Below are 24,780 nucleotides of genomic sequence, written 5' to 3' on the forward strand. Positions count from 1 at the left end.
AGAGAGATAACGAGGAGTAATAACAAGATCACGCCGGAGTGAGTGGGAATCATTGGAATAGAAGATGACAGAAGGCAGGAAGCAAGGCCGGAAAAAGAGAGAGAGAGAGAGAAAGGGGCTCGGGTGACTCACTGGGTCTCCTCCAGAGGCAAAGGAGATGGACTGCATGTGATGATTGGCGATTATCTGCGGAGGAAAAGAGGGAAGAGGAGGAGAGAGAGAGAGACATGGAGGACATGTGGGAAGGGGATGAGAGCATGTGGATGAGGAGACAAATGGGAATCATTACTGTACTACTGGGAGGAGGGCTTTGTTTTTCCCGTCGCTGAGTGCCGTCAGCTTCGGTGGAGAGACAAAGCTAAGGACAGCACGGTTGTTGACACGGTAACGGATGATGGATCAATAACCAATTAACACTTGACAATACTCTCAGTGTTTAGCCCGAGGCTTTGTTTGTGAAAAAGCACCGTCATCTCCATCTCCGACTAATATCTGCTCCACCGGCTGGACACAAACAACGTACAGTGTAGCATAGCAGAGGTTCTGGTTGTTTGTTTATACTCATTCGGGTGGCGGGGTTATGCTGGAGACTATCCCAGATGACTTGGGGTCAGAGGCGGGGTACACGCTGGACTCTCACTGTGGTTTGCTGGAGTCCCAAAGCTTTAGAAATGCCTTTATAACCATTTCCACACTGATAGAGCTCAAACGATAGTCATTCATTCATTCATTTTCTACCGCTTTTTCCTCACAAGGGTCACGGGGGGTGCTGGAGACTATCCCAGCTGACTTGGGGTGAGAGGCGGGGTACACCCTTGACTCTCACTGTGGTTTGCTGGAGTCCCAAAGCTTTAGAAATGCCTTTATAACCATTTCCACACTGATAGAGCTCAAACAATAGTCATTCATTCATTCATTTTCTACCGCTTTTTCCTCACAAGGGTGGCGGGGTTATGCTGGAGACTATCCCAGCTGACTTGGGGTGAGAGGCAGGGGTACACGCTGGACTCTCACTGTGGTTTGCTGGAGTCCCAAAGCTTTATAACCATTTCCACACTGGTAGACCTCAAACTATAGTCATTCATTCATTCATTTTCTACCGCTTTTTCCTCACAAGGGTCACGGGGGGTGCTGGAGCCTATCCTAGCTGACTTGGGGTGAGAGGCGGGGTATACACTGGACTCTCACTGTGGTTTGCTGGAGTCCCAAAGCTTTAGAAATGCCTTTATAACCTTTTACACACTGATAGAGTTCAATTAATCTGGGCTATTTTTTTTTTTTGGGGGGGGGGGGGGGCAATTACTCTTTCACACCGGACCTTTTAGGTTTGTTTTTTTTCTCCCTTTATGATAAAAAGGACAAAGACTAAACTATAGTCATGCAAACACATTTATTTTATTTTTTTTAATTTTTCATTTTTTTGAAAAATATGAAGTATGAAACTTTACAGTGCATTTCTTACCATCAATCAAAATATAACTTTCCATTATTTATATAATTTATAATATAATCATGTTCATGCCACAGTCTTGTTTTCCCCTGTTATTATTATCATTGTAATATTATTATTGTTATTATATTTATTATCATTATTGTTATAGCGTTTATTATTATCACCAGTATTATAATCATCATTAATATTACCATTTTCATCATTATAGTTGTAACAATTTTTTGATTTTTTTTTTAATTATTGAATTTAATAACGTAGAGTGCTGTATCATTCCATCTGTTGTTTTCTGAAATCCACAGTACTTGTGCTTTTATTGACAATTTATTAGCCCCCCCCCCCCCCCCCCCCCCCCCCCCCCCAAGTGTAACATTTACATATCATTTTCTGGATTTTGTATTTGTCTAATCTTGTGCGTTAAAAAAAACTAGAAATTTGAATACAAAAAGGGTGAAAATGTGTCAAAACATGCCCCCCCCCAGTGTACTACCCTGACTATTATTAATGGAGCTGCTGTAATTAAATCTCACATATGGGATGGATGTGAAATTTCTCACACAATCACTTTGAGGTGTTGTGGAGTAACACTGTAAAACCCGGTACACACCTGAAGGGGACTGAACATTGTAGTCAGGTTGCTCTAAAAACATGGCCGCCATCTTGGGCTAGGGGCAACTGATTTGTCTAATGATGCTACAACATTGAGGATATCTGTATGGCATGTATGCTAGCAAAGCGAAAAGAAATAGACGCTTTCACATGGCGGTGACACGCCAAGAAGATGGATATCCACATGTAGCGTACATGACGGCAGATGTTGGCGTTCCGGTTTGGAATTTGACCCGATGATGCCAAATGTCGCTGCTGTGCTATAATTTGAGTGTCATCATCAAGTTACGCAACAGCCGCTGGTGTAAAAGGTGGGGTGTGTTTTCGCCATAATTGCTACTAAATGTGTATTATTTGGATTATTAAGGTAATAAGGACGGCATTTGTGTGTGTGTGTGTGTGTGTGAGACTCGGCCCCCACCTGTTTGCAGTCGGACGCCAGCAGGTTGAGGCTGCTGGTGGAGATGGTGAGGCTGATTGTCATGCCAGCAAACTGCAGGTTGCTCTTGCCCAGAATAGACGTGAGGCAGCGGGAGGACGGCTGTGAAGGGCAGACAAGCATGAACAAAAGGTAACATTTTTTTATTGTTCATAAGTGTGTGTGTGTGTGTGTGTGTGTGTGAAGGGCTCGTGACTGGGGGGGGTTGGAGAGAACAGCTGCAATTGTGAAAGCGATCCTGTCTGCCGTGCAAGGCCAACTGTGGACGGGATGATCCACAAAGGCTGGGACAAGAACATCACATTCACACACCCCACGAGTCTGCCAACCTGCTCCCGGTCTTGTGGTTGGACCCATAAAGACTAGTAAGCGTGTGAAGACAATGTTGAGCCAGACTAGAATGCCAGTCCGTTGGAATAACGGCAGGCTTGTTTTGTTGTCTGCTACGTTCTGCTCCATGCTGTTGTGGCGGAGGGCCAGTGAACATGGCCACCTGTCTTTTCGTTTTCGGGAAATAGTGAGAACAGGCGGCTGTTGGAGCTAATCTCCGGGGTTCGGACACTAGCCCGGGGGTGTCTAAAGATTTTCCAGTCGAAGCGACAAAGTGAAAAATGAAAGGATGCACATTTTGTAAAGCAACAAGTTTAATATAATTCGTGAAACTCAGATTTGTGACGGAGGCGAAAAGTCTATTGTTAATATAAACGTCAGCCTTTGCTGTTTTTTTCCCTTATTTTTCCATTTTTTTTAACTTTCCAGATATTTTTAAAAAATATTTTTATTTTATTATTTTTTTATTTTATTTATTTCTTTTATTTTTATTCTCGTACTACTGTCACCTTTTATGCAACCTAATTTTCCCTAAAATAAAATATTTTATCCAATCCAATCCACTTTATTTATACACATTTTATTTTATAAACAGAGTTTCCAAAGTGCTGCACAGACTAGTAAAATAAAAAGTAAAAATAAAATACAATAAAGGTACAAATTGAATTTAATCCAAAACTAAAAGTATATAAATAAAATAAAATAGTAAAATAGATATTAAAATAATAAAACAAGAAGCAATGTGTACGAGGTACATTATTTAAAAAAATAAAAATAAAAAAAACAAAAAAAAACCTTATTAAAAATTTATTTTTACATTTATTTTTTATTTTTATATTTAATTTATATTTTATTTTGTTTCTCACAGTACATTTTTTAAATGCCGGTTTTAATGTCAACTTTACGCTACTAAAATAATCATCTTTTTCCTCATAATATTACCATTTTTTTAAAACTTAAAAAAAATAATAATCATAAAAATTATGACTACATTCCCATAACAAATTCTGCAGATTTTTCCGTTTTTGCAGTTTTCTTATTGAATGATTTCTTAGAAACACTAGCCTCTCACACATTTGCATGCGCCTTTTCTACAGAACCCATCAAAGGTGGGAGAGTGATGCAATCTTTCCCATGGCTACATGATTGGCATAGAACGACGATTGACGGCGACGTCTCGCCTCTATTACCAACGCTATCGAGCATAGGGCCAATAAACACCGCGCTACGGGTCCCACTTTGGACATTACTCCGCCTGTGATTACCTGTGAGCACACTTCCATCCGCGGGGGGTGTACAGTCCAACTAAATCCAGACCCGAGTAGCCGACTGACCACAGAAAACCCTTTACCACTGCTCCCACTTAAGCGCTATGAATAAATAATGTGGGTTTGGGTGTGCGTGTGCACGCTTGTGTACCTTTCTCCTGCGCTGCGCTCCTTTGGCTCCAGGCACAGCCTCGCACACCACCGAGATAGCCTCCCTGAAAGATTTACAACATTCATTCAAAGACGCCTTCCTGGATTCGCTTGTCTGGATGGAGTGATTGCATTAAGTCTCCACGGGCGGGTGGGGGTTGGGGGGTGGGATGGGCGAGCGTCTGTGTGCAACACAGACACAAACATCACGACGGAAACCAGAAGGAAACCACCAAAATTCCACAGGTTCTAATTTAAGCGGGGGTCAAGACAGCGGCAGACGCTTGCACATCATGCAAATAGAGGCAACGAAGTGGACAGCAGAAAAAGGACGGAGACATGTGGTGCGTGTCTGGACCAATGGCTGACTGGGCGGCCAGGAATGAGGCGCTACAAATAGTCAGACAATGCAATGCAACAATACAACAAAGTTGAAAAACAGAGAAAAAAAACCAGCAGAAAAGTTGTGATTTTACGAAACTAGTCAAGTCAAATATTAATAGAAAAGTTCTATTCTAACAAGAAAAAAGCCACAATTTAATGGGAATAAACTCCTAATATTATGAGGAAAAATAATATCATTTTAGTAGCATACAGTTAAATATTAAAGGAAAATGTTTTTAAGTCAAAATCTTATTAGAAATAAAATTTGAAAATAATTATAGAATAAAGAAAAAAATAAAGTTGTAATGTCCAAAGAAATAAAGTCAGAATAATTATGAGAATAAATTTAATGGATGTCATTTTACGGCAACAATGTCAACATTTTAAGAGAAAAAGCTTGTATTCTATCAAGTAAAATATAATAATTTTTTTGTAAAAACAAACTCATAATATGAGAAAAAAATGATGTCATTTTAGTGGCAAATATGAAACAAGTTTCCATTTTTTGACGTTGTGATATTACGAAATAGTCAGCAACAGCGTTGAAGTGCGGGGGCTCACCTGGTGACCTGAGTTCTGGTGTTGAAGTCCAGCGCTCGCATGGATTGTAGCACCTCCACGCACCCCATGTACTGCACAGGAAACAGGAAGGAGAGCAGGATGTGAGGAAATGTGACTTCAAACATCGAACGGAGGCTTTGTGATGGCGACAGTTTGACTCGGCGACAAAGGAATTATGGGCCTGCAGAACTGAAAAGGTCTCAGTAGCGGAACATTCCGTGTGACGCCGGCGACATTATTGATTAACAAAACGGGACCCTTGGTTAGAAACAATTGACTAGCCCCATACTGGCTAGGCTTACATGCAGTCAAATAATCCGATCGGTCTAGGGGTTAGCGCGCAGACCTCACAGCTAGGAGACCAGGGTTCAATCCCACCCTCGGGCATCTCTGTGTGGAGTTTGCATGTTCTCCCCGTGCATGCGTGGGTTTTTTCCGGGTACTCCGGTTTCCTCCCACATTCCAAAAACATGCTAGGTTAATTAGCGACTCCAAATTGTCCATAGGTATGAATGTGAGTGTGAATGGTTGTTTGTCTATATGTGCCCTGTGATTGGCTGGCGACCAGTCTAGGGTGTACCCCGCCTCTCGCCTGAAGACAGCTGGGATAGGCTCCAGCACCCCCCGCGACCCTCGTGAGGAAAAAGCGGTAGAAAATGAATGAATGAATGAATGAAATAATCCGATCATAATCGGAATATTAGCAATAACCCGGTTGGACACGACCATGTTAACACCAAAAACCCGAATATTACCCCTGGGTAACCCCTTTCTAACCGGAATATTGGGTCATCTCGGGAAATTCCCATCAAAAGGAATATTGATTTATCCCGATTGTTCCCAATGACCATGTATACAGGAATAACCCTGTTTGCTCGGCCAAATGTTTCAGAAAGCGGAATACTGACTGCATGTAAACGTAGCGAGAGGAGACTAAAGGTGTTGTGTGGGGCGTTTACGGTACACACTAGAAGTCGAAGTGGCGTTTACGTACCCGTACAGTGTAGGAGACGCCGGTGGTGCTGACCACATTGTCGGAGTGCAGCCATCCCCGGGTGGGCTTGTTTACAAAGGAGCCGTGACGCGTCCACTCGTCTCCTCCCAGCTGAGCTCCCTCTACCCGGGCCCTCCTGGATGCCCCCCCCAGCCGGTTCATGTCCTGCAGGGGAGGTCGAGGAGGAGGAGAAGGAGCGGTTAAAGGGGGCAACGGGTGATGCGGCGGCGGCGGCGGCGGGGAGGAGCTGGAGCTGCTCCTGTCGTCCCCTGGAGAGTGCACAGACGCTTGGGGATGCCTGCCGGAGGCCGCCTTGAGGCCTGGGAGAAGAGTGGCGGAGACGCCCAGGCGAAGGGAGCCCATTCTTGGGAAGAAGGAGCAAAGAGTGGTGGGGCTGTTCTCGGGCGGGCGAGGAGAAGAGGGGGGCAGGATGGGAGTCAGAGAAGAGGAGGACAGAGAAGAAGGTAAGCCAGGAGAAGGAGTGAGCGGGGTGGCGGGGCTGGAAGCGGGGAAGGATGATGGGTTGGAGTTTGTCTCGTCGGTGGAGCTCAGGGATTCACTCCTGAAGTGGGTGTACTTGGTTTTTGGGACAAGTTCCATAGCGACTTATCAGTTTCTAGGTCTTCACAAGTCCATGCAGGTTCTGGTGAAGTTTTCTTTTTTTTTTTTTTATTTAATCAAAGTCTCTTTCTTCCGGGATTCAAAGTGTCCCTCCCATCTGTCCGGTGCGGAGCGCACCGTTTCAAAGATGGCTTCATCCACAACAAAAGCGGGGTTAAAAAGGTCTTTTAGAAAAAAAAACGGCGCTCCTGGTGACGACGGGATACGGATGCAAAGAGTTTGTCGTGAGCGTCGCCATGTTGACATCGGAGTTCATTGTGTGTTGATCAGCTCGTGACGTCTGGGTCAAGTGAATTGGCCATCTTGGAAAAAAAACAATATCTGGGACTATTTTGTTAATGGCTCTCAGCGACACGGCGGAGAATCAACGCAAGTGATTGTCTCTCGGCACCCCCCCTTTGCATATGTGTGTGTGTGTGTGTGTGTGTGTGTGTGAAGCAGCTCCCTCGGCAGCTTTGTCCAGCTTGACACAAGCCCATAAAAACCCTATTAGCAGCCAGCGAGCGGAATCGCAAGGGGGTCGTGCGCACTAACAAGGCGACGCACACACACACACACACACGCGGCGTCCACTGGTCAAGACAACACACACCTGCAACCCCGCATGGGCCAAAAAAAGAGAAAGCAGGCTTACTAATATAGTATGGCTAGTGTCCAACTCCTGGTAACAGCACCCTTGTTTTGTTTTGTTTTTTAAAAGCACACTTAATTCTTCCTCCTCCAAACAATCTGGTGTCCGCCCTGAACGTCCCTCGCTCTCTCCCTCTCCGCGTCGTCTTCCTGCCTCTTCTTCCAGATGACTTCTGGCTCGGCCTCCTTGCCGTCTTTCTCGGCGCTCCTGTCCCTCCTCTCCCGGTCTCCTCGCCTCTCCTGGAAGTCTTCCCGCTTCCTCCACACAATGTACTCGGCCAGCCTCTGTCTCTCCAGCGCCTCCGCCCTCTCCCGCGCCACCACTTCCTCTCGCCTCTTCCAGATGATCTCCCCCTCTCCCCCTCCCGCGGCTGCTTGTCCGTTCTCCAGGCTTGCCCTGTTTTAACGGCTCGTTTTATAGAAGTATGAACCGCCCCAGCTCGGCCACCCCCCCTCTCGCTTCACCTGGATACTGCTACTAGCGCCCAGACATGTTTAGACACCAGAAATCAACGCTAAAAAAAGTTAAGACTGAGCTAAGCATTCCTGACTGAAGTTCCTGATATGGCTGAAAAGAAGTGAGGCCGTCGTGGTTCGGAGTTAGTCACCAACGGAGCACCAAGTGATAAGTCCTGACACACACACAGTAGCACGGTGGTGATGTAACACTAGAGGATGCAGGTCATTGGCTAGTGAAGGCCAGCGGGTTGTTGTGATAGTAATGAGACCTGATTTTGGAGTACTCTCACGAAACCGCCGCCGCCCCTCGTCTTTCAACGCCAGTTACCTGAGGGAAGAGCAGGCCCGCCACAGATCAACCATGTTCCTGTCTACTGACTGCATAGTCCAACCTTAAAGTCAAACAGTCTGTTTACACGCACGGTTCCCCGTACGTTCCTCAAAAGGAAACAGTCAACCTCGCCTGCAGAACACCGGCACCACGGCTTGGCACCAAATAAGCTGATGTCCCATGCACCAGCTTGGTCGTGGGTGATATAAAAAAAACAAAAAAAAAAAACAACCCACAACCACTAGTCTAGCACCACAGAGGGATTGTCTAGCAACGCGTGTGCTAGTCATCCATCTGGTCGTGGGTTAGAAGCACCGTGGAGGATCCGCTCACACGCGTGTGCTGCGAGACAGCCCGGGATGGTCTCCAGGAAGCCGAGAAAGAAGTATGGCGGGTAACGGCGGCCCGGCTTTGCATTGCATTCAAACAGTTTAGCAAGCCCCGAATACAAATGTCCTTAATTAGAAAACATTAGAAAAGATGATCTGACACGGGGGGGACAGTGTAGGTCAGGTGACGACCCCCTACATGGGGGGGGGGGATCCTGAGTCGGCTACACCAACAGTCTGGGAACGATGAAGAATTAGCTGCATCGAGGCCGGCTCCCGTTGATTTTTACTAAAGGTGAGGTGAGGACAAAGACGGCTGTGGAGACTCGCCGTTGGGTGAACACGCAGACTGACGAGGGAGGGAGGGTGGGGGGGAGACTGTGGGAGGGGGGGGGCAGGTGACCTGAAACAACCCTGATTCTCTCAGACTGGTGAACGCAGGCGTCTGAAAAAAAAAAAAACGGCACACTCGAGCAGCACCGGGTTTAAGACATCGCACAAAGAACTTTCACATTTTTGCTCCGTCTGCAGCTGCAGCCCGTCGCCATGGCAACAGACAATAAAAAAGAGATGCTGAGTCGTCAGAAAAAAAAGAGCTTTGGCAGCATCCAAAGTCTCCACGTGTTGTTATTAATTTGTCCGGTACAACAGGAGCACAAAACTCCTAACTCGCCCCCCCCCCCACGTCTGCCCGCCCGCCCGCCCCTGAAAGATCAATAGCTTTCAGGAAATGATCAAAGTTGCAGCGGCGTCGCGCCAGATGCTATAAAAGCCAATCAATGTTGACAGGACACGTCGGCGGCATGCAACCGGCTCGGCGACTAGCGCGTCTGCTAAAAGTCGGCCATAATTAAAGTGTAAAACTTGCATAAAAACAACCTGGATATTTAAAAGTAAGGACTGTAAGACATTCCGGCAGCAATCATACACTCGGACACAACAGGAAGTCAACAAGAGGAAAAAAGTGCAGTCATTGTTCTAATGAGTTAATAAAAAAACAGAGGTGACATCTTTTAAACTGGCCTCCATAGTCACATGACACACATGCTGGACATCTTCGCCTTCGTCTTCGTCTTCCCGCCGCTACGTCCGAAGCGTCCACTCCCCGGACAAAAACAAAACAAAGCCGTGCCGCTCCTCTGATGCGCTGGATCGATTGACAAAGTCACTGTCCTCCCCTCTCCTCCGCGTCCTCCTTTGCTCCCTCGCTCTCGGCAGATGGTGAAATGGCAGCGCCGCCGGGGCGGACAATGGCACTACTTCATCGTGCGCTCCCCTCGTCTGTCCCTCCACTTCCACGCCGTCTGTCCTGCCCTCCCTCCCTTCCCTGTCTGGGTGGGTGACGCTGCCTCCCATTCTCGCCCTTACCATCTCCCAGCATCACTCTCTCTCTCTGTAACACACACACACGTCTGACGCCTCCCCCATCCCTGTTTCCTGTTTCCTGCCCGTCCCCCCCCTCCCCTCAGCCTCTCGCAACCTCAGTTTAGCTATGTACATGTGTACGCACAGCAGGATGCTCCCGCCGCACATTAGCGCTCCGGGGGGAGATGGAGATGTGGAATAAGTGAGGCAAGAAGGGCTGGCAGCGCGGGGGCTTGATTGCCCGCGTTGCTGCTGCTTTACTCGTGTTTGGTAACCCGAGAAGCGAACGAGTGCATCGAGGACAGACATCGTTCACCCTCCCTTCTGTGAGGATGACACGAGGTCACACGGTGCGACCTTGAGGAGAGGTTGTCCCAGCAGAGTGGCAGCCATCGGCGCTGAAGCAAAAGTGCAAAAAAAAAGGAAGCTGGAAGGTTGTGGAAACGCAGAGGAAGTCACCCAAAGACATCCACGGGAGTCCTCAAATGACACTACAGGCGCTGCAGTACCGCGTTTGGCCACTGCAGGCGTCTTTATTCAGCAGAGCTAAAATGTGAAGGATCCAAATCAAACACCCTTTGCTGTGCTGTGATGAGTGGAAGGTAGCCCACAGCATGAAGAAGAGGTGTGAATACACGCATGACGCACTGGAGCAAAGGGCTGCGTAGAGTCTGAACGCCGCTGCCACAATGTTTAGTGGACTGCGTTACGGATCAGACATCCATTTTTAATGCTACTTATCCTCACTAGGGTCGCGGGTATACTGGTATACGCGGGTATCTCCAAGTGTTTATGATTTGATATTTTTGATGATATTTTTTTAAGCTAAATTTTTGTTGTTGCCGTCATCCCATTCCTGTGTTCTACGTGTCTTAAAATGATCATGTTGTACTTTTTGCTTTCAATTGAATGCATCACTATTTAAAACGGATTAACAGCAAAAACCCTTCCAAATGTTCCCTTGATGGATTTATAGAGGATGACTGTCACACAAAAAAGGGACAAATGTAGAATTAGACGAAAGGAAGTCATTAAGACAAGGAGAATATCGCGCTATAATGTTTTATTTTCTGAAAATGTTGCATTTTCCTGGTAAAAATGAAAATGCTTGTTTGAAAAGGACTTCTTAAAATGAGACCGATTATGTTTCTTCCACTTTTCTGACCAATAAATGTAGTTAGAATGTCGTATTCTGGTGTTAAACCATGCCAAAGTTTCAGATATGGAGGTCTGCACATTTGGAAGTGAGCCCTGAAAGAAAGTTTGGGATGGCTCGAAACACTCGGTTTCAAAAGGCGTGGTCAAACTGCCCCTTTGTGATGTCACAGATGTTTATTTTGTGTAAGTCATGGAGCATCAGCGCTTGTCTGTGTAGCATTATAGAGTGTGCATACAGGAAGCGGCGTTGCTAATAGTGGCCACATTAGACGTTACAGATGCTGTAGAAAACCTAAAGCTAAAATGCTAAAGCTACTTAGCATTGAGAGACGTTTTCAAGTCACCTCTTTTCTTGAGAAACTTGGGACTTGTCCAGTCTCAACTTTTGGATCAGATTATTATGGATTTACGGATTTTATAATATTAATCATTTTCTCTCCGAAAATGTAGTTTTCTAAAAAAAAAAATTAAAACAGAATATACAAAAATATTAATAAAATTATTATAAAATAATAATGAATTGTATATATTACCCATCAATTTTTATTCATTTGATAATTCATTCTGTGAAAAAGTAATTAATGTCTTATAATGATATAACAAAAATTTTGAATATAATAAAAATGTTTTCTGAAAATGTTTGTCCTTAATGTAAAATAATAATAATAATAATAAAATGTCACTGTGGCTATGATACTCCTTTATTGCCTTTCTGTGAAGTACTTGATCATGACTCGTTAGAGCGCCCCTTCGTATGTGCTCGCGTGCTGGTGCTTGTGTAGCATTTCCTTACCACATCTCCCAGTGGCCAACACAGGTTGCTTGTGAGTCACCCTAAAAACACCAGCGTGCACGTGAGCACACACACACACACACACACACACACACACGTTGCCGAGTCAGTCAGAGCGTGTGCGCAGTTGCTGCTGCTGCTGCCCTGTGCGGTTTTCCTCACCTCCCAGCATGCACTGCTCCTCAGTGGAGTCGTGGAGAGAGAGAGAGAGAGAGAAGTGGGAAGAGGATCAAGCACAGACACACAATGTTAGGCAGCAGAAAGCATAAAACACTGAGTGGGAGAGAGTAACCGGCGAGGGAGAGGAAGATGAAGTGGGAGCGCAAGGAAATCATCCAGCGAGCATGTCGGGACACGGGCCTTGGAATGACGGGAATTAAGCGAAAGAAGCGCGATGTGTGTAGGATGCTTGTGTTTCAGCACGCCTGGCACCGCTTTGTCTCCGAGCGTACAGCTAGCCTACATACTGGGAGATAACACACCAGATGCAAAGTCCAAAGTCTAGGACTTAACGAGCTGTTCGACACTAAACGAGGCTGATTATCAGATGATAGTTTACCTCTCTGACATTATTATCTTTTATACCATAAACGCTCCGATTGCCGCATTCATGAACCAACATTGGTTCTGTTGCTGGTTGAGATTTGGGTAAAAACCAAGGTAGAAAATGAAACATTAGATTAGTAAGAGAGAGGCCCGTCTGCCCGTCTCGCTGCGAGTACTGCAAACATGTGAGCTGGCTATTTTGGGTTCACGCCCCCCCCCACCACCACAGTGCCCCTCTACCACACTCCCACATCTCTATCTGCTTCCATCATTCCCTCTAACATCGCCCCCCCCCTCACTCCAAACTCGCTTCAGCCGCTTAACCTCAACACCGCAAGTCCTCAAAGGACACGTGCGGAACCACAACTTACCAATTGACTTCCTACAAGGGGGCTTACGAAGAAAAATTAATCTCAATTAACTCATGAAACGCGTGCATGTCACGTAGTCACAGCTTCTTCTGTAGAAAGTGGAAGTGGTTAAAGATTGAAGATCACGCTGACAATGATTTTTCAAGTCGATGAGTTCGACTGCGGTTATGAACTTCTCGTTTATTATTATTATTATTATTGGTTTACCTTTGGAATAGCAATAAAGGGGACCTATTACTAGTTATATATTACTATATATCATTATAAGTTACTATGGTACCCATTATGTCATTGTATGGTCATATCACCTTGTACTTCGGTAAGAGGTGCATTATTTAAAAAAAAAAAAAACCCTAAACTGTATTATAGAAAGCAGGAAGTGAACAAATGTAACAGTTACTGATTGTAAAAGTACCAGATGGAGGGGTAGGATTTAATAAGCTTTGCTTCTTCCTACTCCTTTTGGACATGTGGAACTGGGAACTGATTATGGGATGCACTCAATTGTAATCTGATGTATTGTAATCTGTAATCCGTAATCAGATTGTAATCTGATTCAAATGAAATAAAACTATTACCATTACCATTATGTTCATTTTTCAGCCCTTTGTATTGACTTGTGGACTCCTATAGAGCAGCAACACACAATACCCCACAAAAAGCTTTCTAGATCTTCCATAATTTGCACCTATTCCCGTTGTATTTCCTTGGATTTGTGCTTCCCGCCAAAACAATCTGTTTGAATTCATTCCACCCACGGCTCTGTCTCGGAACATGAACAAAAGAAAGAACAACAAGAAGCCTGGAACACTTCATGTTCGATCCCAGAAGACGTGCTGGAAGAAACGCAGCCATGGCCTATTGACAGATGACCTCGTGCTTTGACCTTGAAAACAACCTCGCCTGTCACTACAATGCACCCACACCGACAAACAAACACACACTGTATTACATCCTGTTGACGTTTACGGCAAAAACGGTCCGTCCCCTCAGTGTTGTACTGATTGCATCATATTCACAACTTGCACAAACCTGCCAAAAGGAAGCTGCAGCAACCTCAAGTGTCAAACTGGCGCCGTCCGTCAGAGGCAAAGCCGTCAGCATTGATTGATGCGGTTTGAGAGCAATTGGACAGATCCAATTTGAAATCAAGTGGATTTTTGGATTGAGACCTTTTTTTTCAAGTGGAGTGGTCTGAGATGCTCCGTTAAGACTGACAGATGGCCGTCTCTGTGTTTGTGTCGCTTCGGCTCAATATGTCTTGTTTGTCCGACTCTTGACACGGGCCCGAGTCTCCCATTTTTGGGGGATCAGTCGTCTTCTCCGTTTCATCAGCGCAGGTAGCCTGAGCACTTGAGCATATAATATCACGTCAGGGGCGGCTGGTCCCCGGCGGTGTGGCCGACCCTGATAAGAGCCTCCGGTCCGCTGCCTTCACTGGCCTCAATCATTCCCAATAGCCTTCAGTCGGTTTTCCGTAATCGTTGTTCACCTTTTCTTTGTCAACTTTCACTTGCTTTTAGGTGGGTTTTGTGTGACACAGAGAAGGAAGTGGTGGACCATATCGGGTTTACACTTGGACTGCGTACCGATGCCATGCCATCGGATGCTGGAGCCTATCCCAGTGAACTTTACAGAACACCTAGAACAACCAACTTATCACAAGAAATCAAAGTAAACACCAAAAAGGGCCGACTTTGTGCGTCTTTCTAAGCAAAGTACGGCACTTTGATTGCGGTTCTCAACACTCCAAACAACAAACGGCTCATTTCCGTGTGTCGACTTTGAATTTTGTCCCGATTTAATTCAAAAATGGAAGCTGGAGCGTCAGGCCACCACTCATTGTTGTCTATTTTCGACTCCAGGTTGTCAGCACAATCCGAGTGAAGCTTTAGCTCCACATGGGTCAATGTCAAGACAACGTTCACGGCTCCAAAGTTAAACATTGAGCTTTTGTCAAGAGTGTCCCAACTCCTATTCCTCATGGAATCACAGCAGATAGAAAAAGTGAAGAATGAGAGGACCACTTGGAGATTTGTTGTGTCTGCAGAGACGACTACGGTCAAACGTAATTGGAATTTAATAACACATCAATGAATTTTGCAGAAAATTCCTAAAAACAGCAGAGTGCTCCTGTCGTCTAGAGGATCTTTGAATAGTGCTTTTGCAGAAAATTCCTAAAAACAGCAGAATAATTTTAAAAACGAAAACTTTTTAATTTTTTATACATATTTAAACCAATAAACGATTACCAGAATAGTTGTCAGTTAGGCCATAGATGGACCAAATGAATATTTATCAAGTTAGTGGATTGGTCCCCAACAGAAAAGAGGCAAAAATGCTCTTTTTCACTCTTTTCCAAAGTCAAAGCTGATATGTGTGTTTGATAATAGGTCTGCTTTCATGGATGATGAAAGAAATACTCCCATTTCAGAGGGTGAAATCTGAGGATATTTACATATTTAAATGCCAAAACACTTGTCAATGAATTGGGTAATCCATTAATCACCGCGGCTCTATACATGTAACCCCGAAAACGCCACAAACAGAGGAACGATTTATTTAGGATAGCACCATTATTTTCAAAGGGGGTCCCAAATATCATAAAATGAACATTGCAATAACACAAAACAAACAGAAAAACACACTGCTCTACCACTTCCACAGTCCCTCCACACACACACTGTAATCCACTTCAATACAATACAGCATCAGGAGGTCATAAACCAAAATAGAAAAACAATATCAAAAGCAGGAACCTCCTGTTTATAAGTGAGAAGATACATTTGATCTCGAGTTAAAAATAAGAAGGATAATTATCCAATCAAATGTGGCTTTGAACTTGAATGGCCTGCAACCTAATGACTTTATCGAGTTTAGGGACTCTTTGTTGGATGATAACGATGAATCAACTACTTAGAATACTCATATTTTTTTCTAAAATAACTTAATAACTTAATATTCTTCTCGTAATATTATGACTTTGTTTCTATAATATTATAACTTTTTCACTAAGCTAATATTTCTAAAATTATGGCTTCATTTTGTTTTGTTTCTCACACTATTATGACTTCAAAACAATGACATTTTAAAAAATATATAATAATATAGAATTGACAAAATATTGAAAGAACAAAGTTGTATTAACTTCATTGTCATAGTTGTTTATTTCCTTTTTTGGCTGCCGCCCCCGCCAACTTTTTCACCTTTATGACTTCATTCCTATAATATTTTCACCGTATTTCCAATACTAGAACTTTTCCCGCCAACCTCATTTTCCCAAACTGACAACTTTGTTTTTTTTCTGACTTTAAAACAATAAAATGAAGTTCCAACTTTTTCTTGTTAGGTTACAACTTTTTGTCTTAATATTTTGATTTAATTTGTGTAAAACGATGACTGATTTTTTATATTTTTGCTGTTTTTTTGTAGCTTTCTTGTTGAATAAAATGTTTATAATGTGGCCCCCGGGACGGACTTTGATCCAACCTGTGAATTTGCGGTAATATGAATGAAAAATGGTAAATATGAGGGGAAAATGGCTCACATTACAACTTTTAAACTGGAGCCTTTTTTCTTATATTCTGTAATCTTACATTAATTTTGGGGTGTTAAAAAAACGACTCGCCGACCGCAAATGGCTCCCGCGCCCCACTTTGGACAAACCTGGCTTATGAGCAGTCACTCTCGCGACAAACGTGGTGGCCATTATTGCCCCAAATATGACACAAGGGGCGGAAGTCACAAAGATCCTCCCTTTCGGGGCTTCCGCCAAAGTAATACAACAACATTCAGGCTTTTAGTTAAAAAAAAGAGCGTAGGTCAGGTAAACAAACAAAAAATGGTCAACTTTTAACTCACCAGCTCTCTTCCTCCCGTCTTCTTCCCTTCGTCTTGTCCTCAGAGTTGCCGCCGCACACGCTCATAAAAATGCAACATGAAACGGGAAGAAGATATCGAAAGTTCTCCCCGTCCCGGTACAGAATGTGTTGATAAAGTTGATAAGAATTGAGAGTTTTAACTTCACTTCTTCTTTCCTCTTCTCGCTTTCCTGCTCCCTCCCCCTTCATGCCCCCTTCCCTTCCTCCCCCTCCTCCTCCTCCTCCTCCTCGATCACGACACAAGTCACTTCCGCGAACTAACCATACGTCACCCGCGTGCACGTGTGGCCTCGTCTGCAGGTTGCGGAAATCCCAACATTTTGGAGACAAGAACTGAAATGACCGGAAATGGAAACATGCTAAAAATTTAAAGGTTCCGTTTGCTTTCTGTTGTTACCAAAGTGTTTTTGAATATTCATTTGTTAACATCTTTTTTTTTATTATTATGTGTGACCTTCTTACTGTGCAAGCTGTCGCATTAGCTTGTTTATATTTCATTTATTGCATTTATTTTCACTTCCCATGAATTGTAACACATTTAAACTGATTCAAACAACTTTTATTTATTATTCCAGTTCATAAATACATAATAATAGGGAGATCACGCTGCTAATGATATTCGTGGCGCCACCTATGGGTTGTAGTCCGAATGCTTTGAACATAAATATAATACATATCACCAAATGGTCAATGATTTATGGGCAAGTAGTTGCTAAGTCCCACCCATTTTGCTTTCCAACCAATCTTGCTCAAGTTTGACGCACATACTTGATTGTTTAAAAAAACAATAACACAGTAGGGGTGCATGTTTTGACAAAAGTTTTTGCAACTGATTTATGTAATGCAGAAATATTCATGTATCACTTTGAATATAAATATATGTAGAAAGTTCACCTTCGTGCATGTGTGTGGTCTGATTTTCTGTGTGTGCAAAACATTATGCAGTATATCCAGCAGTTGGGCTAATCAATTTGATTTAAAAGTAATACTAATTATTATTTTTCTGCACCTGCTTTTTTTTTTTACAAGAGTTAATGTTGACGTTAATATTAGGTATATTATATTATATTATATTATTATATTATATTATTATATTATATTATTATATTGGGCCATGCTGAAAGTGGAATGCCTCCAACTTAGAACCCATCCTGTCTATTTAAAAGCCCATTCCAAATTTAATTATTCTCCTGCATGGCAGCAGCGTCTCATTTTTAGACATACAATATTGCGCCATCCATAGGCCAGGCAAAATAACACAATAATGAATCAGGGGTAGCTGTAGCACCTCCTCCGACCAATAGAGGCGCCCGACCTACACTTGAGTATAAATCTGCTCAGAAGAAGACTCCTCGCAGTGATTGAACAGTTTAACGAAGTGTAACGAAGTAATGTTTAATGTGTGTAGAATGTAATGTGTTAGATAAGTATTTTTATATTATTGTAAGCGTTTTGCCGAATATATTTAGAAGTCTTTCCACTTATGACTGGAGCCTCATTGTTTACTTCCGCATATCAGGAACGTAAGACCCGCTTTCGTACCTGTGATTGGCTTTCCCACCAGTCAGGAAGCGATGTCTTGTTTACGATTGGTGGAGGATTGGCGACGTCATTTGAATGACAGCTTTCTGTTAAGGAGGAGTGTATGCGACACCAGTAAGTTGTGTTAGCTTTAGCAAGTGTATTCTGTATACATGAGCAGCTTTATCGTGCGCGGTGTTGGTATTACGATAATGATTATAGAATTATAAAACACGATTCGAACGAAGTATAATGGCGTTTTATCGGCTGCTGTGCACCTATAGCTAACAGTGCTCCTCGCAGACAGGGTCATGTAACCATAGAAGCAAGGTGACAACGTGATAACGAAGCCATTTACGTCATATTTACTTTACTTTTGAATGATCGGAAAAAGTCACCATCCACTAAAGAGAGTAAACATCGCAAATACAGTATAGCATACAGTGTACTACTCAATATGCTATAACTACCGTGTTATGCTAAATGTACAAATCAGTAATGCCCCCCAACCCTATGTGTCTCTTACAAGGTTACAAGTTTGGTGGAAATACAAGGTTTTGAGGTACTCCGCATGGATTCTTCATGTTAATGTAAGTTTTTATATATTTTTTTATATACTCATACATGTCAAAGTGTCCCCTGAATCTTTGGAAATCACTTGGAAAAAGTTGGAACAGCAATACATTACACACTGCATCTGGAAAGTATTCAATGTGCTTCACTTCTTCGGAATTTTCTTGTACTGCCTGATTGAATAGCAAAACAAGGGAAAAAAAATCCCATTTTGGAATGACACCATAACAATACACAGGAAGTACTATTTAGTGAATGCAGAAATTCAGAAAATGCATAGTAGTATTTATGTCCTTGTGTATTCCAGCTCGGGTTTTTTGAAGCTGAGTCGAGCGGAGGTACGTGTGGGGAGACTGGCGGCTCAACTCAGCAAAGTGGCCATGTCCACCTCTGAAGCCAACCGCGAGGCTCCGACTGCAGCCATCCTCATCATCGGAGACGAGATACTCAAGGTAGAATCTGTTTGTTAATACAGCGGAACCCTGAGGTCCGCCTGCGATCTATCTGTGTTTACATCAGAATCAACATGGATGCCTTCGGATCTGTGTTGGTTGCAGCTATTGTCAAGTGCTTTTTTCTTCTCTAGTATTTTTTATAAATAAATTAATATGATGATATAGTGTAAGCGGTCTTTGATGGTTATCCAATGCCATTGAATGTCTCGCCCTCGGCACACGCCGGCCGCATTTCATCCAGCGAGACCTTGAAGTCATCACTAAGTCTTTATATGTGACAAATGACAGACGCTGCGTCTCTTTCAGGGCCACACCGCGGACACCAACAGCACCTTCCTCACGCGAGCGTTAAGGAAGCTCGGCGTGTCCGTGCAGCGTATAACGGTCATACCAGACGTCCAGGAGGTCATCGCCAAGGAAGTGGCCCTTCTTTCATCTCAGCACACCCACCTCATCACTTCCGGCGGCATCGGTCCCACACACGACGACGTCACCTTCGAGAGCGTCGCCATGGCTTTCCAAGAGGAGCTCTATCCCCATCCCGAGCTTTCCCGGCTGGTGGAGGAGTTCTTTGGAAAAGCGGATAAAAACAGTGCGTTCGTGAAGCTGGCCATGGTGCCCCGGTCAGCGAAACTCAACTACGGAACGGACCCTCAGACTGGAAAACCTCTTCGCTATCCACTGGTGGGTGAACTATGTGTGGATGTTTTTTCTGTGGGGATGTTTTTTCTGTGGGTTCTTTCCTGGTGCCACAAAAAGGACAAGGAGTGAAGCAGGCAGAGGTTAATTCAAGTCATTATATCGAAGAACTTACCTTTAATAATGTTGTGGAGTGCATGAGAAAGTGGAGAGGAGCTGTTTTTGACAACACTGTCATTTAACAAAACCAACAAAATCCATCTTAGGATGTCACAACCTCACATTTTAAAACATGTTAATGGAAAACAGCAAAATATACTTTTCTGTATATTATAAAGATATAAAAACAGCTAAAAGAGGCAGGTGAGAATGCATGTAATGGGACACAACTATTACGCCAAAGAACTAATTTACTAGTGTAGTGACACCTCGCCACACCACACCGGATAGATACAAGTTGAGTTTTCCTTTTGTTGTTCCCAGGTGAGTGTGCATAACGTGTACATCTTTCCGGGAATACCATCCCTCATGGAAAAAGCCTTTAATGGTTTGGAACACCTTTTTGCTAGTTCAGGTACCAGCTTTCACACTCGAGAGGTAAGAGCCATTAAATATTTATAATATATTATATTTTGATATTTATGGAACATAAACTAAACACGGGCGGCACGGTGGTCTAGGGGTTAGCGCGCAGACCTCACAGCTAGGAGACCAGGGTTCAATCCCACCCTCGGGCACCCTCTGTGTGGAGTTTGCATGTTCTCCCCGTGCATGCGTGGGTTTTCTCCGGGTACTCCGGTTTCCTCCCACATTCCAAAAACATGCTAGGTTAATTAGCCACTCCAAATTGTCCATAGGTATGAATGTGAGTGTGAATGGTTGTTTGTCTATATGTGCCCTGTGATTGGCTGGCCACCAGTCCAGGGTGTACCCCGCCTCTCGCCACGAAAACAGCTGGGATAGGCTCCAGCACCCCCCCCCCCACGACCCTCGTGAGGATAAGCAGTAAAAAATGAATGAATGAATGAGTTCTCCTCCTATTTTGTGTGGAAGTGGTAACTTTTTGGTTTCTTATTTTGTCTTTCCCCACCCTCGGGCACCCTCTGTGTGGAGTTTGCATGTTCTCCCCGTGCATGCGTGGGTTTTCTCCGGGTACTCCGGTTTCCTCCCACATTCCAAAAACATGCTAGGTTAATTAGCGACTCCAAATTGTCCATAGGTATGAATGTGAGTGTGAATGGTTGTTTGTCTATATGTGCCCTGTGATTGGCTGGCGACCAGTCTAGGGTGTACCCCGCCTTACGCCCGAAGACAGCTGGGATAGGCTCCAGCACCCCCCCGCGACCCTCGTGAGGAAAAAGCGGTAGAAAATGAATGAATGAATAAACTAAACACAGATCAACCGTTTTAGGTATTTGTGGCCGCAGATGAGGCCCAAATCGCCCCTGTGCTCACCAAACTGCAGGCCGCCTGGGGCCGCAAGGTCGCCCTCGGCTCCTACCCGGACTGGCTGAGCAACTACCACAGAGTCAGGCTGGTCCTGGACTCCGACAGCCAGGAGGAAGTGGACAAAGCTCGGGCGCATCTGATCGACGACCTGCCCAAGGGGAGCGTGGTGCCGCTGGTCACCGACCCGGTGGCCATCGCCACCGCTGAGGTGTACACGCTAGCCAATAGCGGTGAGAGAAAATACACAGTCGTGGGATTTGAAGAGGACGATATATGTCGTACAAAACGTTCTTGAATAATCTTTCCCGCAGGCACACCGCTGGGCGAGAAAGTTGCGTCGGCGCTGAAAACGATGGAGGCGGCGTTGGATCAGTATTCCACCGAGGAGGTCTGCGTCGGTTTTAACGGCGGCAAAGACTGCACGGCACTGCTGCATCTCTACTACGCCGCCATGAAGCGGTAAAGAGGGACACCCGACAAGACGAATGATCCCAGACAAAAAAAAAAACAAAAAAAATCCAAGACACACTCGGGCAGATTCTCGAGTCCCGCGACTGCGACTCGGTTTCCGTTTCTGTTGGGATTTATTCCTTTTAACGCCCCCATCTCTCTTTGTCTGTCTCGCTGCTCTCAGGCGCTACCCGGACAGTAAAGACAAGGTGAAAGCTCTTTACATCCGCATCGTCTCCCCATTCCCAGAAATGGAGAGGTTCCTCCAGGATACTATAAAAAGGTGAAGTGCTTACAGTCATTCAAAGCGGATACTTGAACATATACAGTACATTTATGGGCCGCAGTATATTCACACTGTTTGCCCCCAGTCTGACTCAAGTGGAGTGTAACCCCTTTTACGCCATTGATGAAGTCATTGAGGTAATGGTGATAAAGACAGGATGGTCGCTTCTCCTGTCCTGAACTCGTTAAAGTCGACCCTGTTTATGACGACCGAGTACGAGTCCACCGCGTTCTTATCATTACGTAATTTCCATTCATGTCTGTCCTCCTGCACCTCCTGGGAACGAAAACCAGTAAATTTGTCTTCTTCAGTATCACAGTATTGTCTTCTACAGCCTCATTATCCTTCGTCACACACTTTGTCAGTCTCTTTCTCGCTCTCTTTCGTTTTTGTTCTTGTAAAATTCTGACCTTTTTCTATTAATATTCTTACTTTATTCTTACATTTTTTTCCATTTCTGCAGTCCAACTTTATTCTTTCTTGTCATAATTGTGATTTAATTGCGATTATATCTTTAATAATATATTTTTATATATATTTTGACTTTATTCTCGTAATCTTTTCCACAACCTAATTTTCCAAAAATTACACCTTTTAATTTGTTTTGTTTCTCATTATTTACACTTAAAAAAAATACTTTTTAATTTTTTTTAAATTACTTTTTAATTTTTTTTCCCCCAACAGTGTTTTTCTCGCTCTCTTTCGTTTTATTCTCGTAAAATCCGGACCTTATTCTATTAATATTCTTACTTTATTCTTACTTTTTTTTCCATTTCTGCAGTCCAACTTTATTCTTTCTTGTCATAATTGTGATTTAATTGTGATTATATCTTCAATTATATATATATATATATATTTTTTGGACTTTATTGTCGTAACTTTTTCTACAACCTAATTTTCCAAAAATTACAACTTTAATTTGTTTTGTTCCTCATTATTTAGACTTTAAAATATTATTTTTTTTATTTTTTTCCCCACCGACAGTCTTTTTCTCGCTCTCTTTTGTTTTATTCTCGTAAAATTCTGACCTTTTTCTATTAATATTCTTACTTTATTCTTACAGTTTTTTTTCCATTTCTGCAGTCCAACTTTATTCTTTCTTGTCATAATTGTGATTTAATTGTGATTATATCTTTAATAATATATTTTTATATATTTATTAACTTTTTTCACCAGCTAATTTTCAAACAATTACAACTTTAATTTGTTTTCTTTCTCATTATTATTTATACTTTAAATTAAATTATGCTCATTAATGTACGACTTTTTCTTCTTCGATTATGACTTTTTTTCTCTCAATATTTTGACTTTACTCTTGTAAAATCACTGTCGATTTCTTATATGCTGCATTTGTTTAAAAAAATATATTGTTTTTTTTTGGTTTACTCTATTTTTAGAATGTCCTATGCACCAATAAAAATGCAGCCAAGGACTGAAAATGCATAAAAAAAAGCTTGTGACTCATTATCTGGCAACACCCCCCCCCCCCCTCCAGGTACGACCTGGACCTGTTCTCTGTGGAGGGCAGTATCCGCCAAGCCCTGATCGACGTCCACGAGCGGAAGCCGGAGCTGAAAGCCGTCCTGATGGGCACCAGGAGGAGCGACCCTTACTCTGTCACTCTCACACCCATGTGTCCCACCGACCCCGGCTGGCCCCCCTACATGAGAGTCAACCCCTTGCTGGTCAGTAACAACTCAAAACACAAATGCAATAGACTGGAGTGGGCGCTCAGGATATTGAATGGCATTAAAATTGACCTTTTAGTTATTAATATCCTCAATCATGCTCATTGATTTTGCTATCAAACGTCTGCTCTCTGAATGATATTTTTTGTTCTCCAGTGTATTGAATGCTAAATCGCTCCGAATCCCATTACATGTGACATTTCCCAACACAGGACTGGACTTATCACGACATCTGGTCCTTCTTGAGGACGCTATACGTGCCCTACTGCATCCTCTACGATAAAGGGTAACGACGCACTCACGTTCAAATCCATGCCATCATCGTTTCACGCCTGTCGTTGTCATGCGGGCACAGGTACACGTCACTGGGCAGCATGGACAACACGTGTCGAAACACGGCGCTGCAAGTGGTGGACGGGAGGGGGGCGACCCGCTACCAGCCAGCCTACCTGCTGGAGAACGAGGAGGAGGAAAGGAACTCCCGTGCCTGATATTTGCTCAGCACTTCACTGACATTTTTTACTTCATTCCAGTAGCAGAAAAACTGTCAAATGAAGACGTGTGTGTGTGTGTGTGTGTGTGTATGTGCCCAAGTGCCTAGGTGTGTGTTACCGATGTGCTGCTGAATAAACCATCAATCAAGTCAGCGTTATCTGCGGTCATGTGACTATACGGAGCCACAATTGATTGAGCTTGAATACGAATCTATTTGTCTCACTTTTAGAACCAATAAACTGCCAAAAGACTGCCACCGTTAGCATATAGCTACAAATAACAATCCCCTCACTTGACTGCCATTGCCTTACACCACACGACAACAATGCATCACAGCATACCGTAGCAACCAATGGATGCCATGCATATATTCTCCCTTGTGGAGTCTCACTTGTGCTTTTTTTTTTATCATCAAGCAATGCTCCTAAAATGAAACACAAGATTTTCATTACAAAATATATATTATTCCAAACAATAATATAAATTGTACTTATAAAAAAATATAATTTTCAAATTCAAATTTCTTTGTAGTTCAGTTGTATAACATAAATTGTG

At 43.5% G+C, this 24,780-nt stretch overlaps 2 protein-coding genes across 5 annotated transcripts in view; one reads left to right on the plus strand and one right to left on the minus strand.

Moving 5' to 3' along the window:
* The window catches only part of shc1 (SHC (Src homology 2 domain containing) transforming protein 1), a 28,522-nt gene extending 11,645 nt beyond the window's left edge, over positions 1–16,877 (minus strand). The window contains exons 1-6 of one of the 3 annotated variants that reach the window (XM_058083964.1): positions 16,650–16,877; positions 6,186–12,046; positions 5,192–5,262; positions 4,248–4,311; positions 2,481–2,600; positions 133–186 (exon numbers count right to left, since the gene is read on the minus strand). In XM_058083964.1, the coding sequence (XP_057939947.1) occupies positions 133–186; positions 2,481–2,600; positions 4,248–4,311; positions 5,192–5,262; positions 6,186–6,785 (909 nt within the window). In that variant the 5' untranslated portion in view covers positions 6,786–12,046; positions 16,650–16,877. The remainder of the gene's footprint in view (positions 1–132; positions 187–2,480; positions 2,601–4,247; positions 4,312–5,191; positions 5,263–6,185; positions 12,047–16,649) is intronic. The other 2 variants (XM_058083966.1, XM_058083967.1) reach the window with 2 other exon arrangements.
* Positions 16,878–18,167: 1,290 nt separating this feature from the next.
* flad1 (flavin adenine dinucleotide synthetase 1) lies at positions 18,168–24,487 on the plus strand. Of its 2 annotated transcripts, XM_058085691.1 has the most exons (11): positions 18,168–18,325; positions 18,720–18,780; positions 19,071–19,215; positions 19,525–19,902; positions 20,341–20,454; positions 21,269–21,536; positions 21,618–21,765; positions 21,941–22,039; positions 23,538–23,727; positions 23,943–24,016; positions 24,086–24,487. In XM_058085691.1, exons 2-11 carry the CDS (start codon positions 18,773–18,775, stop codon positions 24,219–24,221), a joined length of 1,560 nt encoding a protein of 519 aa, XP_057941674.1. In that variant the 5' UTR covers positions 18,168–18,325; positions 18,720–18,772; the 3' UTR covers positions 24,222–24,487. The 2 variants fall into 2 exon arrangements, with proteins under 2 accessions (XP_057941674.1, XP_057941675.1); XM_058085692.1 differs by lacking the exons at positions 18,168–18,325; positions 20,341–20,454 and having other exon boundaries at positions 18,332–18,780.
* The last annotated feature ends 293 nt before the right edge of the window (positions 24,488–24,780 follow it).

This window comes from Doryrhamphus excisus, chromosome 10 (assembly GCF_030265055.1).
Source record: "Doryrhamphus excisus isolate RoL2022-K1 chromosome 10, RoL_Dexc_1.0, whole genome shotgun sequence".
Taxonomy (NCBI): Eukaryota; Metazoa; Chordata; class Actinopteri; order Syngnathiformes; family Syngnathidae; genus Doryrhamphus; species Doryrhamphus excisus.

Coding starts and splice junctions, on each gene's coding strand:
- flad1 (XM_058085691.1), top strand. Junction 19,216..19,524: donor TCGGAGACGAGATACTCAAG/GTAGAATCTGTT, acceptor CGTCTCTTTCAG/GGCCACACCGCGGACACCAA. Junction 21,537..21,617: donor GTACACGCTAGCCAATAGCG/GTGAGAGAAAAT, acceptor TCTTTCCCGCAG/GCACACCGCTGGGCGAGAAA.